Genomic DNA, 18,569 nt, shown 5'->3' with positions numbered 1-18,569 from the left:
CTTGACTCCATCCTCAACCCGAAAAGGCCCCACAAGCTCATCTTTGATGATACCAGCCCAAACCAGTACTCCACCTCCACCTTGCTGGCGTCTGAGTCGGACTGGAGCTCTCTGCCCTTTACCAATCCAGCCACGGGCCCATCCATCTGGCCCATCAAGACTCACTCTCATTTCATCAGTCCATAAAACCTTAGAAAAATCAGTCTTGAGATATTTCTTGGCCCAGTCTTGACGTTTCAGCTTGTGTGCCTTGTTCAGTGGTGGTCGTCTTTCAGCCTTTCTTACCTTGGCCATGTTTCTGAGTATTGCACACCTTGTGCTTTTGGGCACTCCAGTGATGTTGCAGATCTAAAATATGGCCAAACTGGTGGCAAGTGGCATCTTGGCAGCTGCACGCTTGACTTTTCTCAGTTCATGGGCAGTTATTTTGCGCCTTGGTTTTTCTACACGCTTCTTGCTACCCTGTTGACTATTTTGAATGAAACGCTTGATTGTTCGATGATCACGCTTCAGAAGCTTTGCAATTTTAAGAGTGCTGCATCCCTCTGCAAGATATCTCACTATTTTTGACTTTTCTGAGGAAGTTGCCTAATAATTATGCACACCTGATATAGGGTGTTGATGTCATTAGACCACACCCCTTCTCATTACAGAGATGCACATCACCTAATATGCTTAATTGGTAGTAGGCTTTCGAGCCTATACAGCTTGGAGTAAGACAACATGCATAAAGAGGATGATGTGGTCAAAATACTCATTTGCCTAATAATTCTGCACTCCCTGTATAGTGGTAATATCACATCCCTGTCCCGCGAGTCCATACCACTTTTAATACAAGACAAAATTCTGTTGGCCTTAGGCCTCTTTCACACAGGCATTCTGGATTTGCTCCGGATGCGTCGCGTGTGTATTGCGGGAAAACCGCGCGAGTAGGCACGCAATTGCAGTCAGTTTTGACTGTGATTGCGTTCCGATGTTCAGTTTTTTGCAATGCGTTTTGCACGCGCGTGAGAAAAAACTGAATGTGGTACCCAGACCCGAACCCGGACTTCTTCACTGAAGTTCGGGTTTGCGTTAGGTGTTCTATTCATTTTATTATTTTTCCCTTATAACATGGTTATAAGGTGCAAAGCGTTCACCTCACGCATTGCCCCCGCACGGAATTCTCGCTCATGTGAAACGGGCCTTAGAGGCAGTTGACTGGCATTGCATTCTATTATTTAGTCTATGATCTACTAATACACCCAGATCCTTCTCAACAAGTGACTCTCCCAGTTTTACTCCCCCTAGGCAATGAGGGCTAACCTCCGGCACTCCAGCTGTGGTGAAACTACGACTCCCAGCATGCTCAATTCATTTCTATGGCGTTCTGAGAACAGCCAAGCAAGGAGGCATCTTAGGAGTTGTAGTTTCACCACAGCTGGAGAGCCAGAGGTTAGCTATCACAGCTCTAGGGCATATGCTGTATGCAGATTATTCGCCCCCAGGTGGATTACTTTACATTTATCTATATTGAACCTCATTTGCCAAGTAAAGGCCCAAACAGTAAGTTTATCCAAGTCAGCTTGTAACGTATTAACATCTTCCATAGACTGGACCGTATTACAAAGTTTGGTGTCATCTGCAAAAATAGAAAAAAATCAATGCTACATGTACTGAGCTCTACAGACAATGAAAAGGCTGCAGTGCTTTCCCTTTCATATTTATGTGCATAGTTTTTATTCTCTGAAGATATCTTAAAATTTATACTGGATGACGTTCGTTTTTGTCTTTGCCAGGTGCTGGACTGTATAATAAACTGCAACATACTGTCAGCTGTACAGGTAAATATCAATGCTGTATTGACTGTGGAATCAAAATCTAAGTCTACATTCTCTTATATTATAAACTTGGGGCATGTTTATTATTTTTTTATACTTTTTTATGGATGAAAAGGGTACACTGTTTTATCAGACGTTCCATATTCACAAAAATGACAGATATGTATACATGAATTTGGCATATGTGTTGGAATTAGGTTAGTTTCACACCTGTGCTAAAGCTATCCGGCAGAGGAACAGCCTGCTGGGGTTCACCATATCCGACCTAGGTGGATACTGCCGTTCACCACCAGACCTCATTGACTATAATGGGATCTGGCGGATATTCGACCAGACAAAAAACGGTGCAGTGTAACCAAACAGCAGTGTACATTCACATTTATGGCATTTCAGTACCAAGTAGAACAGGGCATGGTGTGTCCCAGATGGCAAAAGCCTGTGCATTAATTTCTGAAAATACCTGTGGCGTCAAAATGCTGCCTCTGACTTCCGGTTCCGGCGCCGCCATGTGAAGCCGCTTGGAAGTGAAGCTCCTCAGTTATCCACCACATATCGTGACAAACTGCCCGTGCAACCTTCTTTCTGCTGGGGGGAAAGAGATCATAAGGTGCGGTAACCTTGCATGGATCGTTACCTTGTGAACATGGGCAAAAAACTGAAAGGCAGAGTACTTTCGTCGCCGCTGCAGCAAGACGAGACATCTAACAGCATGGCGCCGACCCCAGACGCTGCGGAAGTGGCCGGGACCCAAACCCTGACGGGGCATCTAACAGAGGGGAAAGAGGTACAGAATGTTATGCCGGACTCTCTGATAAGATATATTGATTATAAAACACTCGCAGTGGAAGTGGCTGCCCACCTAGCCCCAGACCTGCGGGAAACTTTGACCACTTCGGTCACTCATATGATGCAGCAGTTACAAGACACTGTGCAACAACATGATGCCAGATTGGACGTGGCCGAATCCAGAATACAAGTGATGGAGGACACTGCAGAGTCGATCCTACATAAACTACATAAAGTTATCACAGAAAATAAAAGATTAGGCGAGAAAGTGGAGGACTTGGAAAATCGCTCCAGACGCAATAACCTGAGGCTGGTGGGGCTACAAGAGTCGATTCCGGTGGGAGATCTAATGGCCATATGCGAGAGTGAATTGCCCGGCTTCCTGGGAATTTCGCGCCACTGCAAGGTGGAACGCGCACACAGAGTGGGCCCGAGTAACCGCAGCGATGACCGTCAGCCCGCCAGACCCAGGCAGGTCATCATGCGGTATTTGGACTATTCCGACAAGGAACTCATTCTCAGAGCGTACAAAGCACGTAAAGGCCCTATTATATTGAGAGGGGCAAAAATTTTGTTATTCGGGGACTATTCAGCGGAGGTTTCCAGGAGGCGGAAAGCTTTTTCTCCGATATGTACCCAGCTACACAACAAAAACATCAGATTTGCATTGATCTACCCGGCCTCACTGCGAATATATCGCCCGGATGGCTCCTCCGTGCTCTATCACTCCCCTGATGAGGCGTCTAACTCCATGGAAAGAAAAGGGACATCTCCTCGGGGACTACAGAGATCGCCGCGACAACGTGATCGAGATGGGAGGCCAAGTGAACCAACAAATGACCCGCCGATGCAGGGGTCCCATGAATGTTCATATGCAGGCCGAGCAGGTTCAAGCCAGCAGCGTGAGACAAGATGAGATGGCGCCTAAGTTCTTTATTACACTTTACCATACAGGTCCAGGATAAACGCGTGGACTGAAAAGCGCCAATACCGGTATGATTGTTTGGGGGTTCAGCCTTCTATATAAAAGAAGCCAGGGGGCGATTTCGCTCTCACGGGGATGACCAGAATCCGTTTGATCCCTGGGGCCCGGTTTCTATGATTGTAGAGGGTGGATACACCGTACCAACTTACCTGGTCATTATATCATGAATAAGATTTATTCATTTTTTACGAAGACATGTAAATGTATTTTACTGTATGGAGTAGTGAAGAAACTTGGGCTGCAAAGTGTCATAGCGGATATGATGTGGGAGTGACCTCTTGAATTGGGGGAGACCGGGAGCGATTTTGCTCCTGTAGAGATGATCAAGTTAAACCAAATCTCTAGGGCCCGGCTCTCTTGAATCCGAGGGGCAAGTCTACCGTGGCGATATGACACTTTAACATTAAGGTAATAAGGTTATGCAATAATCTAGTCTGGTGACGGCACATCACATAATCTAACTGTTATCAAGAATGGCCTGGTCTGGTTTGATTAGTTAGCCAACATAAATGTGTGTTGGGTAGGATGATGGAAGTACGTATATAGATACAAGGTGGTTGGGGAGTGGAGTGATCACGCTATCTTAATGCTTTGGTCGCTCGCTTACACATGGGGAAAAAAGTGAAGGCTCAAGAAAACAGAAAATGGCCTTTTGGGTCATATCTAGGGCCTAGTGCTCTAAAGTTTAATACCTGTTATGTTGTTTTTTGTTATTGTTCTTTGGGGGGTGATGGGGTAAAGTTGCTTGCTCTTGGTAAAAGGATGTCTATCTCTTCCCGCTCTCACATACAAATTAACGCTCAACGGAGACCTCCATGAGAATAGTCTCCTGGAACGTAAAGGGGTTGCGCTCCCCTCAAAAGCGTAATAAGATACTTAGACACCTGAAAAACCTTCGAGCTGATATAGCCCTCTTGCAGGAGTCACATTTAGTAGAGGAGGACTATGCCAGAATGAAGAAGACATGGGTGGGCACTGTGATAGGCTCGGCAGCGGTCAATCGCAAAGCGGGGGTCTTAATACTAATGCACAAAAATTTGCCCTCAGTTGTATTGGATAGGTCGTGTGATGGTGAGGGGAGATGGTGCATGGTAAGAATTTCGCTGGGAACGGATGAACTCACAATTTATAATGTATATGCGCCTAATGGAGACAACAGGCCTTTCCTTTCTGATCTAGCTGGGGTTATTATTAAGGATGCGTCTGCCAAAAAGGTAGTAGGTGGAGACCTCAACGCTGTGTACTCCCTGAAAGAAGATAGGAAATCCCCAAGGATAACTAGGGAAAAGATGCCTATAATGGAAGGGGTTTTGGTAAACTTTTTGGAGGACACGGCGTTGATAGACTCCTGGCGGCTCTTGAATCCTGATAGTAGGGAATTTACTTTCTACTCTAATCCCCATGACTCGTGGTCACGAATCGATTACCTTCTTACCTCAGTTAACCTATCTAGTAGAATTACAGGAACCAAAATCCATGATTTAATCATATCTGACCATGCCCCCATTTCCATAAATATAGCAGAACAACAGCCTAGAGGTTCAGACATTCTATGGAGATTCCCATCATTTTTATATCACGATGAGAATTTTGAAGATCTACTTAGGGGTTGGTTCTGGGAATATAGGGGAGATAATAGTGCCTATCAGGATTCACCATCCATCTATTGGGACACGGCTAAAGCGGTGCTAAGAGGTCGCATTATGGCATACACGCAGGGAATCAAAAAGAAAGTAGCACATGAATTGATAAAATATAGTCAATTGCTTCGTTCAGCATATACTGAGCATATGTCCAACCCCTCCGACCAAAACAAAGCAAAATGGAAAGTAGCCAGGGAAAATTACGAGTTATGGTATGAAAGAAAAGCAAAAATTGACATGTCAATCTCCACGGCCAAGTTTTTTAGAGAGGGAAATAAGTCAGGTAGACTTCTGGCGTCATTAGTGAAAAATGTTAAGCGACAGCATCACATAACGTCAATTACTGACTCTAGGGGCGAGACACATAAAAAACCAGAGAAAATAGTTTCTGTATTACGCGACTTTTATGCAGAGCTGTATGAGGATCCTGGACCGATTGACCCAATGTCCGAGTTCTTTCTGAAGTGCGCTAATCTCCCTTCGCCATCGCAGGCCCAGTTAGAGGCTCTGAACTCACCCATCACTGATTCAGAAGTTATGAGAGCAATAAAAAACTCGAAATTACATAAGGCACCAGGTCCTGATGGGTACTCAATAGAGTTTTACAAGATGATGGCAGGAGAAATAGTAGAACCTCTCACAAAAGTTTTCAATGGAATCCTTAAGGGAACACCATTGTCTTCTTCTGATAACGTAGCATACATCAAATTGATTCCCAAGCCCGGAAGGGATGTTCTGCTTCCATCGTCTTTTCGTCCCATCTCACTTATCAATGTCGATCTAAAATTAGCCGCCAAAATAATAGCTGACAGACTTTCATTGATAATGCCTGACTTGGTATCCCCATCGCAATCGGGATTTATCAAAAACAGAGCAGCGGTCTCTAATATCCGCAAAGTCCTCACAGTACTAGATGCAGTGAGAGGGAAATCTGACAGGTCAATTATGCCTTCGCTAGTTGCATTTGATGCGGAAAAGGCATTCGATAATGTGAGATGGGATTGGTTGGGCAAAGTGATGGACAAAATGCAGATTCTTGGTCCGTTCAGAACCTTCATTTCTGCATTATATAGTGACCCTAGGGCAAGAATCTCGACTCCTGGATTCCTGTCAGCAACTTTTAACTTAGCCAGAGGAACACGCCAGGGATGTCCCCTTTCGCCTCTATTGTTCAATATAGCCCTGGAGCCCCTGATCAGACTACTAGAGGAAGGGAATATTTTTCAGGGCATAAAAGTGGGGAAGAGTGAAGTACGTACATCGCTATTTGCGGATGATCTGCTCATTTTCCTTGCCTACCCGTTGGTGGACCTTGAAAAAGTGCTACAATTATTATCATCTTTTGGACCGGTGTCAGGTTTTAAAATAAACTTGGACAAGTGTATATTGCTCACATTGAGATCTCCCTCGCCAAAGTTTAAGCTACCAGAGTCCTGTAGTCAAATAGTATTAGCTACTGAACACATTAAATACTTGGGTATTAAAATAGGAAGAACCCCTGAATCACTTTATGCTTTGAATTACATACCATTATTCAAAGCAATAAAAAATGATTTAGAAAGGTGGAAAAATTTGCCATTGTCTCTAACGGGCAGAGCTCACCTAATTAAGATGATATGTTTCCCTAGACTCTTGTACCCCATGCAAACATTGCCGCTACTTTTGAAGCACTCTGATATTAAAGGTATACAATCCATGTTCACATCCTTTTTATGGTCAGGGAGAAAACCTAGAGTGTCCCTATCTAAACTAATGTTGCCTAGACATCAAGGGGGTCTGAACATCCCGAATATAAGATTGTATAATCTAGCATGTTTATTCAGACACTGCTTAGATTGGGCGCATGGATCTCATCACTACTCAAATACCTCTCTGGAACAGCAACTAGCTGGTGATTGGCCATTGTTGACCCTGTTACATACTAGGAGACGGATACTTTCACCCTATCTAAGACATTCACTGATATTAAAAGACACCATGGCAACATGGAAAGAGGTACGGAAGCTAACCAAGAAATCTTTCCTGGCGTCTAGATACCTGGGATTATGGAAACACCCAGAGTTCCCCTTAGGGGCACAAAACAAAATGTTTAGGACTTGGAGGTCCAAAGGAATACATAGACTCTTGGATGTGCTTCATTTGTCTGAGAAAAGATATCTAACATTTCCAGAGATATGTGACAGGTTCGGCCTTGAAAAATCCCAGTTTTTGGCTTACCAACAGTTAATGCATTTCTGTAAACAGAGGCTATTGGATGTCTCTGGTGAATGTACAGATCAGTCTCTAGCATTCTCATTAACACATGGGGACGGTAAACACTCTATTTCCCACATATATAGCAATATGAGAGAGTCAGCAGACAAAAAAGTAGTTGCCGGCCTTTTTAAGAAATGGGAGAGGAAACTTAAAAAATCCTTGCCAGTGGAAGAGGTGTTGACGGGGTGGATGAGAATTTGTAAAGCAGTGCCCTGTGAAAAGTGGAGAGAATCACACTTCCGCCTTATGCACTCAGCGATTTATGCATTTAATATCTTAAGAAAAACCCCTAAACTAGACTACTTAACTAAATGTCCGAAATGTGATGCAGATCGAGCAGACTTGCTACATTGTGTCTGGGAGTGTGCACATGTCCAGACTTTCTGGATGGAGGTGTCTGATTGGATCAGGGGAACATGGGGGGAAACTCTATCGTACAGTCCTGAGACATTCCTTTTTCACATGTATGATGAAGTCTCTAAACCTAAACTGATAGTGGAAGTTGCTCTTTTGACATCTCTCCGTGGCCTCTTAAACAATTGGCTTAAACCAAATATCCCTCAACTCAGTGAATTAATTTCTCAGATGTCCCATTTTATGTACATAGACAAGCTAAACACGGAGCATCAAAAAGAAAAAAAGACAAAGGGTTTCTTTCGTAAATGGCAAACCTTTATTGAAAAACACCTCCCACGGGACGATATCGAAGTGCTGATGACATCCTTTAGATATACGGAGTGGTATTCAAAGGCGGTAATGAGTGGGACCATAGGGAGACTGTCTATAAGCAATTAGAGATTGCATAATGCAACACCATATATTTGAAATATATTGTATTGTTGGTACAATAAGAGGAGGGGAATGAGGATTAGACATCCTGGAGCTTGGGGTGGGAGGGCTAGGGAGGGAGGGGTTTTGTTATGCTTTATATTTGTTATGCTTTATATTTATAATTTTATTTTCTCTATAAGACATGTACCACATTGAATATCCTACCTTGATGTCTTTACACTATGACTGATATTCTAAAATGTAAAACGTATTTTCTGTACAAAGCCTTGTGACATGCAGGGAAAATGTTATGTAAGAGAATTTATTTTGAATAAAATAAAGAAAACTTTGTTTCAAAAAAAAAAAAATGCTGCCTCTACCCCTAAATACCTTGATGGGCAGTTTCCAAAATGTGGTCACTTCTCAGGGTTCCATTTATTATTTCACTCCAGAGCTTCTACAGTTGTCAGTACAAGTGTGTAAATCACCACTTTGGTCCTCAAATGCACACGGTGCACATTTATGCCTGAGCCTTCTCATATGTTCACGCAAAAGAATAGGGCCACGAGTAGGGTGTTTTTAAAGCCAGGAAACACAACATAATAAGAGGACTGACTTTCACAGTGGCACACAATGGGCACTCAACACGGGAATGCCATATTTGTGGAAAATGTACAATTTTTCACTTGGTGCAATTTGCTGTGAATTAATTTTTGCAAAACATTGGTGGGGTCAAAATGTTCACTCTAAGGGCTCATGCACATGACTGTATGTATTTTGCGGTCCCACAAAAAATACGGATGACGTCCTTGTGCATTCCGTATTTTGCGGAACGGAACAGCTGGTCCCTAATACAACAGTACAATAATAGGACGTTCTATTTTTTTGCAGAACGGACATATGCAAACAGAATGCACACGGAGTAGCTTCTGTTTTTTTTGCGGACCCATTAAAATGAATGGTTCCGCATACGGTCCGCGAATGAAACGGAAAGGACACGGAAAGAAAATATGTTAGTGTGCATGAGCCCTAAGCCTTAATAAATACCATGAGGGAGTAGTTTCCAAAATGGGGTAACTTCTCAGGGGTTCCATTTATTATTTCACCCCAGAGGCTCTTCAGTTGTCAGTGCAAGATGCGTAAATCACCAGATTGGGCCTAAAAACGCACATAGTGCTCTTTTACTCCTGATCCCTGTTATATCCAGGCAAAAGATTAGTACCACATGTAGGGTGTTTCTAAAACTAGGAAGCACAGCATTAGGGCTTGTTCACATGACTGTGCCGTGTTTTGCGGTCCGCAAATTGCGAATCTGCAAAACACGGATGCCGCCCCTGTGCCTTTCGCAATTTGCAGAACGGAACAGGAGGGCCATTATAGAAATGCCTATTCTTGTCCACAAAATGGACAAAAATAGGACATGACATAATTTTTACGGGGCCGCGGAATGGAGCAACGGATGCGAACAGCACATGGAGTGCTGTTCGCACCTTTTGCGGCCCCATTGAAGTGAATGGGTCCGCACCCGAGCCGCAAAAAATGCGGCTCGGATGCGGACCAAAACCACAGTCATGTGAATGAGCCCTAATAATAAGAGAGCTTGCTTTTCACACTGGCATATGCTGGGCACAACATATTGGGCACTAAGGTGTCATATCTTTGTACAATCTGCTGAAAATTACATTTTGTAAAACACCTGTCCAGTCAAAATGCTCACTACAGTAATATAAAAAGGATAGGGGGCACTCAACTATCTGGGTCCAAATAGATAATAATTGCAGTATAGAGTTATTGTGAATATTCTAAAATTTTATTACATTTCATCAAACTATTTAAAATACATCATAAACATATTACATCACATAAAAAGGTGCCAATATATATAAACAATAAATATGAGTCCAATGACAGTTGGACTTGGTGCAACAATTAGCGTTGTGTATGATTCCAATTTTAACATATTTAGTGTTATATTTATTGTTTATATATATATTGGCGCCTTTTTATGTGATGCAATATGTTTATGATGTATTTTAAATAGTTTGATCAAATGTAATTAAATTTTAGAATATTCACAATAACTGTATACTGCAATTATTATCTATTTGGACCCAGATAGTTAAGTGCCCCCTATTCTTTTTATATTACTGTTTTCAATTTATTGCGATCAGGGGTAGGACGCCAGGGTCGGCACCGCACTCAGGTGATACAGGAGGTCGAGCCACTGTAACATACAATTTTTTCCTTCCAAAATGCTCACTACACCACTTGGTAAATTCTGTGAGGTTTGTGGTTTCCAAAATGGGTTCACTTATTGGGTTTCTTTTTTTTATTTCACCTCACAGCCGGTGCTGTATAAATCACAAATCTAGACTTCAAATGCACATAGTCTCTTTTTCTTCTGAACCATGCCATGTGCCCAAACAGCATTTTATGACCAAATATGAGGTGTTACCATATTCAAGAGAAAATGGGTAACAAATTGTGGGTGGGCGTTTTCTCATGTTACCCCTTGTAAAAATGAAAAACCTGGAGCTAAAGCCACATTTTATTGGCAAAATTAAATTTTTCATTTTTACAGCCAAGTATTTCAAAAATTTTTCAAAAACCCGTGGGGTCAAAACACAATCTACACCCTTTAATAAATTCCTTGTAGGTTGTATTTTCCAAAAGGGGGTCACGTTTTGGGTGTTTCCACTGTAGGGGTACCTCAGGGTCTCTTCAAATGTGACAGTGCCCAAAAACCATTCCAGTGAAATCTGCCCCCCAAAAGCCATATGACGCTCTTTCTCTTCGGAGCCCTGCTCTGTGCCCATACAGCAGTCTACAACCACATATGGGGTGTTGCCATGTTCAGGAGAAAATGCCTAACAAATTATGGGTGCTTTTTCTCCTGTTAACCCTTATGAAAAGTCTTGGGTTAAAGCAATATTTTATCAGAAAAAATATGAATTTTTAATTTTCACAGCAAAGTGTTTCTAAATTCTATGAAACGCCTGTGGGGGTCAAAGCATTGTTGTTTTTCCCCAGCAGCGCTAGCAGTGTAAGTAGTAAGCAATGGTTTGATAGGAGAAGGACAGCTTTCTTTTGTTTTCCTGTGTACTGCCTATGATACTAAGAGACACTGAAGCAAGGCTACTGTGTCCATACTGTCACTGCCATATCTCAAAACAGTTAGCAAACAGGATGTGCTGTTGCTTTGTGACAACTTTCCATATTGTTATCTACCTGTAACCTTGCTCACAACAGATTTAAACGGGTTCTCCAGGATTTATGTATTGATGGTCTATCCTCAGAATAGGTCATTAATATGAGATTGGTAGGTGTCTGCCTCCTGGGACCCAAGCCGATCAAATGTATGAAAAGACCACTGCGCTCGGTGGGTACTTAGGCCTCTTCATGGGCCATGTGATGTCACGTTCATTGGTCACATGGCCTAGGCACAGCTGAGCCCCCTTCAAGTGAATGGGGCTGAGCTGTAATACATACGATATAAAGAGCCATGTTTAGTAATCCCAGAGAGCTCTTTTAAAGGAATTGTATAGTTTTATATAAGTCAGGTCCATAAATATTGGGACATCAACACAATTCTAACATTTTTGGCTCTATACACCACCACAATGGATTTGAAATGAAACTAACAAGATGTGCTTTAACTGCAGACTGTCAGCTTTAATTTGGGGGTATTTACATCCAAATCAGGTGAACGGTGTAGGAATTACAACAGTTTGCATATGTGCCTCCCACTTGTTAAGGGACCAAAAGTAATGGGACAGAATAATAATCATAAATCAAACTTTCACTTTTTAATACTTGGTTGCAAATCCTTTGCAGTCAATTACAGCCTGAAGTCTGGAATGCATAGACATCACCAGACGCTGGGTTTCATCCCTGGTGATGCTCTGCCAGGCCGCTACTGCAACTGTCTTCAGTTCCTGCTTGTTCTTGGGGCATTTTCCTTTCAGTTTTGTCTTCAGCAAGTGAAATGCATGCTCAATCGGATTCAGGTCAGGTGATTGACTTGGCCATTGCATAACATTCCACTTCTTTCCCTTAAAAACTCTTTGGTTGCTTTTGCCGTATGCTTTGGGTCATTGTCCATCTGCACTGTAAAGCGCGGTCCAATGAGTTCTGAAGTATTTGGCTGAATATGAGCAGATAATATTGCCCGAAACACTTCAGAATTCATCCTGCTGCTTTTGTCAGCAGTCACATCATCAATAAATACAAGAGAACCAGTTCCATTGGCAGCCATACATGCCCACGCCATGACACTACCACCACCATGCTTCACTGATGAGGTGGTATGCTTAGGATCATAAGCAGTTCCTTTCCTTTTCAATACTCTTCTCTTTCCATCACTCAGGTACAAGTTGATCTTAGTCTTATCTGTCCATAGGATGTTGTTCCAAAACTGTGAAGGCCTTTTTAGATGTCGTTTGGCAAACTCTAATCTGGCCTTTCTGTTTTTGAGGCTCACCAATGGTTTACATCTTGTGATGACCCTCTGTATTCACTCTGGTAAAGGATTCTCGATTGTTGACTTTGACACACATACACCTACCTCCTGGAGAGTTTTCTTGATCTGGCCAACTGTTGTGAAGGGTGTTTTCTTCACCAGGGAAAGAATTCTTCGGTCATCCACCACAGTTGTTTTCCGTGGTCTTCCGGGTCTTATGATGTTGCTGAGCTCACCGGTGCGTCCCTTATTTTTAAGAATGTTCCAAACAGTTGTTTTGACCACGCCTAATGTTTTTTCTATCTCTCTGATGGGTTTGTTTTGTTTTTTTCAGCCTAATGATGGCTTGCTTCACTGATAGTGACAGCTCTTTGGATCTCATCTTGAGAGTTGACAGCAACAGATTCCAAATGCAAATAGCATACTTGAAATGAACTCTGGACCTTTTATCTGCTCATTGTAATTGGGATAATCAGGGAATAACACACACCTGGCCATGGAACAGCTGATAAGCCAATTGTCCCATTACTTTTGGTCCCTTAACAAGTAGGAGGCACATATGCAAACTGTTGTAATTCCTGCACCGTTCACTTGATTTGGATGTAAATACCCTCAAATTGAAGCTGACAGTCTGCAGTTAAAGCACATCTTGTTTGTTTCATTTCAAATCCATTGTGGTGGTGTATAGAGCCATACATGTTAGAATTGTGTCGATGTCCCAATATTTATGGACCTGATTGTAAATAAAGCCCATTTTTTGAGCATCTAATGTGTAACATACATTATATTAAAATGCTTATTATATTTATATAGTATAATCTGACAGCGGAGTCCAAGGAAGAAAACTGTTATGCATGCCTAAAATACAGAGAAATGAAATCTGAAAACTATTTGGTTGCTATGAACAAACATGTATAATGTCCACTATTGATTTCACAATGCTAAATATCTTCGTGACGACAACGCAGCTTATAAAAGACTTTATGCTCTTGTTTTCTTCAGATGACACGGATCATTCTTCCTCAGATGTTACAAAGGTAATTTTAAATATCGTTTTCTTTAGGTGTGGAAACATATATGTAGACAAAAGAAAAAAAACTAACAAAATGTGCAACTGTTTAATGTAAGATTTCACTATGATTTCTTAGGAAGAAAGGGTTGGTTATTAATATTTCCTCAGAAGTTGGGAATCGTCCATATCCAATGGTAGTCATGTATAGTGCCTCCAAGGTATGGATGAAGTATATCTGCTGGTGTATCAATTTTTATAGGATAATAAAACTGCCAGATTGACATTTACATTAAATAATGACATGAGATGGCATCACATGAGGAACTTATTGGATGCTCAATGTATCATTCAATTTAAATGTACAAGATTTGTTAACTTCTTCGCTCCTGCCCACAATACGGTAAATGAATGGGTTATTGCATGATGAGATCACTGAGATAATGTGTTTCCGACTGAACTCTGCTCCCATAGTAAGAAAAAAAATTATAGTAAAATATATAAAAATTTAATAAAATGAAACCCTGGCCCCTCCAAAAAAAAATCACAGAATGTACATTATTCCAACTGGTCATACATTTATAAAAGGTCTGCTTGATTTGTAGTAAAAATCACTTTAAGGGTCCATTCACACGTCCGTAAGTGTTTTGCGGATCCGCAAATCACGGACACTGGCAATGTGCATTCCGCAATTTGCAGACCGCACATTGCCGGCACTATAATAGAAAATGCCTAATCTTGTCCGCAATTGCGGACAAGAATAGGACATGTTCTATTTTTTTGCGGAAACGGAAGCACGGATACGGAAGTGCAGATCCGCAAATGCGGATTCAGACAGCACATTCCGGCCCCATTGAAAATTAATAGGTCTGCACCCGTTCCGCAAAATTGCGGAAAGGATGCGGACCCATTTTGCGGACGTGTGAATGGACCCTAAAGGGTTTGTCCAGGATTGTCCATAGTACAGAGCAGCACTGCAGTAACCAGCTCTGTCCACTACAGAATGGATTGAGTTGAGTAGTTCCAGAGCCAGAGCTACTCCACAGCTGATAGTCGGGGTGTTGGATTCGCACCCTGTTTATTCTGAGGATAGGCCATCAATATCATAAAATTCTGGAACACCCCTTTAACTCTATCGCTACCAGTGATAAACAAACATGGCACCCACTCGCACATGCAGTGGGCGTCATGGCCGGCAGGTCTCTGCTGTTTCAAACAGCAGAGACCTGCGGCTAATTACCGCGACCGGCAATAATGCTCGGGTCCAAAACCCGGGCAGTGAGGATGCCGGTAATTGATTTGAATGCGCTCAGCTTAGCAGAAGAGGCTGAGGGCATTCATGCTGCAATTCTTATTATGGCCACCAGGCCAACATAAGAAATGAGCAATAGTCAGTAATAAATGCATTTTAAAAATCCATGATTGTTCAATATTAAAAATAAAAAAAATTGATTTTATACGCTCAAATACGAGCTTCAAAATCATTACAAAAAAGTGAAAAAAACTTACAAAATATATAATAAAAACAAATAAAAAATGAAAGTTTAAATCACTTTCCTCACCTTTCCGTATAATAAACAAATACCTAAATAACAAAAAATATAAACATCATGGGTATCACCACGACTAAAAATGCCTGTACTATTAAAATATAAAAATATTTTTACAATATGGCGAATGGCGTAACGGAAAAAAAGGGTCAAAACGCCATTTTTTCATTGCTTCTCTTACCCCCAAATTTTTTATAAAATGTGATCAAAACTTCACACACAGTAGAAAATGGGATCAATGAAAACTACAGCTTGTCCTGCAAAAAATGAGCCCCCACAAAGCTCAGTAGATATAGCGATAAAAAAGTTATTGGGTCCGAATATGGTGATGTAAAAAAAAATTTTTTATTTTTTTTTACAAAGTTTAAATTTGGTTTTACACTATTTAGATATAAAAAACGTATGGGTCATTGTAATCGTACCGACCCAGAGAATGAGTTTTGCTGCAAACTGAATGCTTTGAGAACAAAACCCGTAAAACGGTGGAGGAATTGCATTTTTTTCCCAATTCCACCCAATTTGGAATTTTTTTACCGCTTCCAGCTACATTGTATGCCGGAATTAATGGTGGCATTAATAAGTACAACTTGTCCCGCAAAAAATTAGCCCTAATACAGCTATGTGAATGGAAATATAAAAAAGTTATTGCACAAGGAAGATAGGGAAGAAAAATAAAAATGAAAAAACCTCTGATATCCTAAGGGTTAATGATACAAACTTTAAAGGGGTTTTTCTAGAGATGGTTACCATAGCAGGGAACAAACTGGACCCCCTATTATTGACATGTTGGATTAGACTTCCACAGTAGCTAACAAACACAAAGTGTTCAGTTGACCACCTGCAATATTATAGAAAACTGCGGCACTCCAATGTCATAGAAAACGTTAAACATTTTTACACCAAATTCCGCAACGTTTCGACCTTTTAAGTCTTTATCAAGCTCGTAAATACATACCAATAGTGAACATATATATAATCACCAGATCCCAACAATTGGTCAAACTAAACTCCACCTTAATTGGATATAGATACCCCCCCTTCAAGCTAAAAAACGTATCCTTTGTCAGCCACATCACTTAATAGACACATCCGGTCTTTAAACTGATCCATTACTCCATTTCTTACCCCTATCTCAGGCCGTGAGACACATCCATGGAGGGTACACTGCGCGCTCCATTAACTCACTTCTCCCACACCTCACGTGGTGTGTTTGGCGTCCTCTTCCTCTCTCTGCGCATGCGCCGCTACGTCATTGGTGACGTCTGACATCTCGGTCAGCTAACGTCATCATGAGCAGTCCTTCTCTGGTTCTGCCCTTCTCGGTCACGTGTACTTTCTCCTACTATTCCACATGACCTAATCACATGACTGGCATAGACCTCACTGCGTAGCGGCTACTGAACATTATCTCCTGACAGCGGACATTCTTAAAAAATGTAACTATTGCCATATTATCACATTATAAATATCCTCTATATACATATTTTTTCTTTTAATATATGCAAAAGAATAGTGCTGGTGTAGTTTGATCCCCTCGCAAATCTCCGTCTCCAGCGGGGCTGAGACCCAGGCACCCATCTCAATCCAAGGGCGCATCAATACATATTTCTGGATCCCCTGCATATATGCATACACCCAGGGACGGACAAACACCTTGTCCTGCATCCTCCCTGAGTATATGCATATACGCACGGACGCATCCATTACAATCTGATAGCTTTCGGGGCTCTTTATTGAGAAAACATATCATTCATTCACTCCGGGCTTTATCCTTTATTTATATCATATTTAGGCTGGTTGCCCTATGCCAGTTATTCTCCACCGCCCATAGTCATCCGCCCTTCTATTCATTCAGTCCATATAACCTAAGTGGACATCAAGATCAGCCACCGGATAACGGGTGCAGGGAGGAGTGAAACTTCAAATAAAAATATGCTCCAGCACTCCTTAAAATCAACTTCTTTATTTCATCTTCTTAAAAAATATCTCTGGCATGGTAAAAAAAAAAGAAAGATGTTTACACGTTTCGAACTATGTATGACAAGTTCTTACTTATAGCTTACTCAAGCATCTTTTTTTTTTTTTAGCCATGATATATTTAAGATGAAATAAAGAAGTGGATTTTTTAGGAGTCCTGGAGCATATTTTTATTTGAAGTCCCATAGCAGCTGCATGGGCTGCCTCAATAATCGGTGCACTATTAATTAAAAACTACTTAATCCTGAAAATAAGACTTGCACTGCAATCCCATACAGTACCACTGATCTGCATACAGCTGGAATTACATTTACTGTTATATTATTACTTTTCCCATTATACCTTGCCATATGGAAACTAAGTTACGAGTGCCAGAGAAAGAAATAAACCTGTGATTTCTATCCACTCGCTGTCAGGTCTTTGTGGATTTCTTTTCTCGTGCTCTGTGTACAGAATACAAGTCTCAAGGAATAACAGTGCAGGTATGAATCCTAATTCTTTTACATCTCATACAGTATAAAATGCTGTTCTAAAAAATAAGAAACGCAACTGTGACCAAGACAACCGCATCCGTATGTCCGTTCCGTTACACCGGCAAAAAAAAATACAACAATTACGGACAAGGATAGGGCTGTTCTATTATGGGCCGGACATTACGTTCCGCAAAATGCAGAACGCACACGGCCGGTATCTGTGTTTTGCGGATCCGCAATTTGCGGATTGCAAAAACGTTTACAGCCGTGTGCATGTACCCTAACAACGAGAGAAGGGAGGGGGAAAGAAGAGCAGAGAGCTGTCCGAAACAGCAGTACTGCTTGGACACACTTATACTACTCACAAAAAGTTAGGGATAATTGGCTTTCAGGTGAAATTTATGGAAAACTTCACTCTACCGTGATATTATATCATGAAAGTAGGGCATTTAAGTAGAAGCATGCAATGGAGATTTCCTCATCTCAAACTGTTTATTGAAACAAAAGCCAACAACAGTGGTGGGTATACCCCCCACAAAAATGTCAGTGTCTCAATAACTTGTCATGTGGCCTTGAGTATCAGTTACAGCTTGACAACGACGTCTCATGCTGTTCACAATTCAACTTATTGTCTGCTGAGGCATGGCATCCCACTCTTCTTGAACAGCGGCCCTCAGGTCATTTAGGTTCTGGGGTACAGAGTTATGAGACTCTACACAGCGACTCAGCTGATTCTCTAGGTCAGGGATCAGCAACCTTCGGCACTCCAGGTGCTGTGAAACTACAACTCCCAGCATGCAAATGTGCTCAGCTGTTCTCACAACTCCCATAGAAGTGAAT

The 18,569-nt window shown here is 41.6% G+C and overlaps 1 protein-coding gene across 1 annotated transcript in view; it reads left to right on the top strand.

Annotated features, from left to right (window-relative positions):
• Positions 1-18,569, top strand: part of LOC120985580 (very-long-chain 3-oxoacyl-CoA reductase-like) — a 95,456-nt gene that overhangs the window by 54,469 nt on the left and 22,418 nt on the right. Inside the window, exons 6-9 of the mRNA XM_040413596.1 lie at positions 1,779-1,823; positions 13,723-13,757; positions 13,869-13,950; positions 17,673-17,738. Coding sequence (XP_040269530.1) covers positions 1,779-1,823; positions 13,723-13,757; positions 13,869-13,950; positions 17,673-17,738 — 228 coding nt within the window. The remainder of the gene's footprint in view (positions 1-1,778; positions 1,824-13,722; positions 13,758-13,868; positions 13,951-17,672; positions 17,739-18,569) is intronic.

The sequence above is a fragment of the Bufo bufo genome, chromosome 1, assembly GCF_905171765.1.
Source record: "Bufo bufo chromosome 1, aBufBuf1.1, whole genome shotgun sequence".
Classification (NCBI taxonomy): Eukaryota; Metazoa; Chordata; class Amphibia; order Anura; family Bufonidae; genus Bufo; species Bufo bufo.
This window is presented reverse-complemented; position numbering and strand designations above follow the sequence as displayed.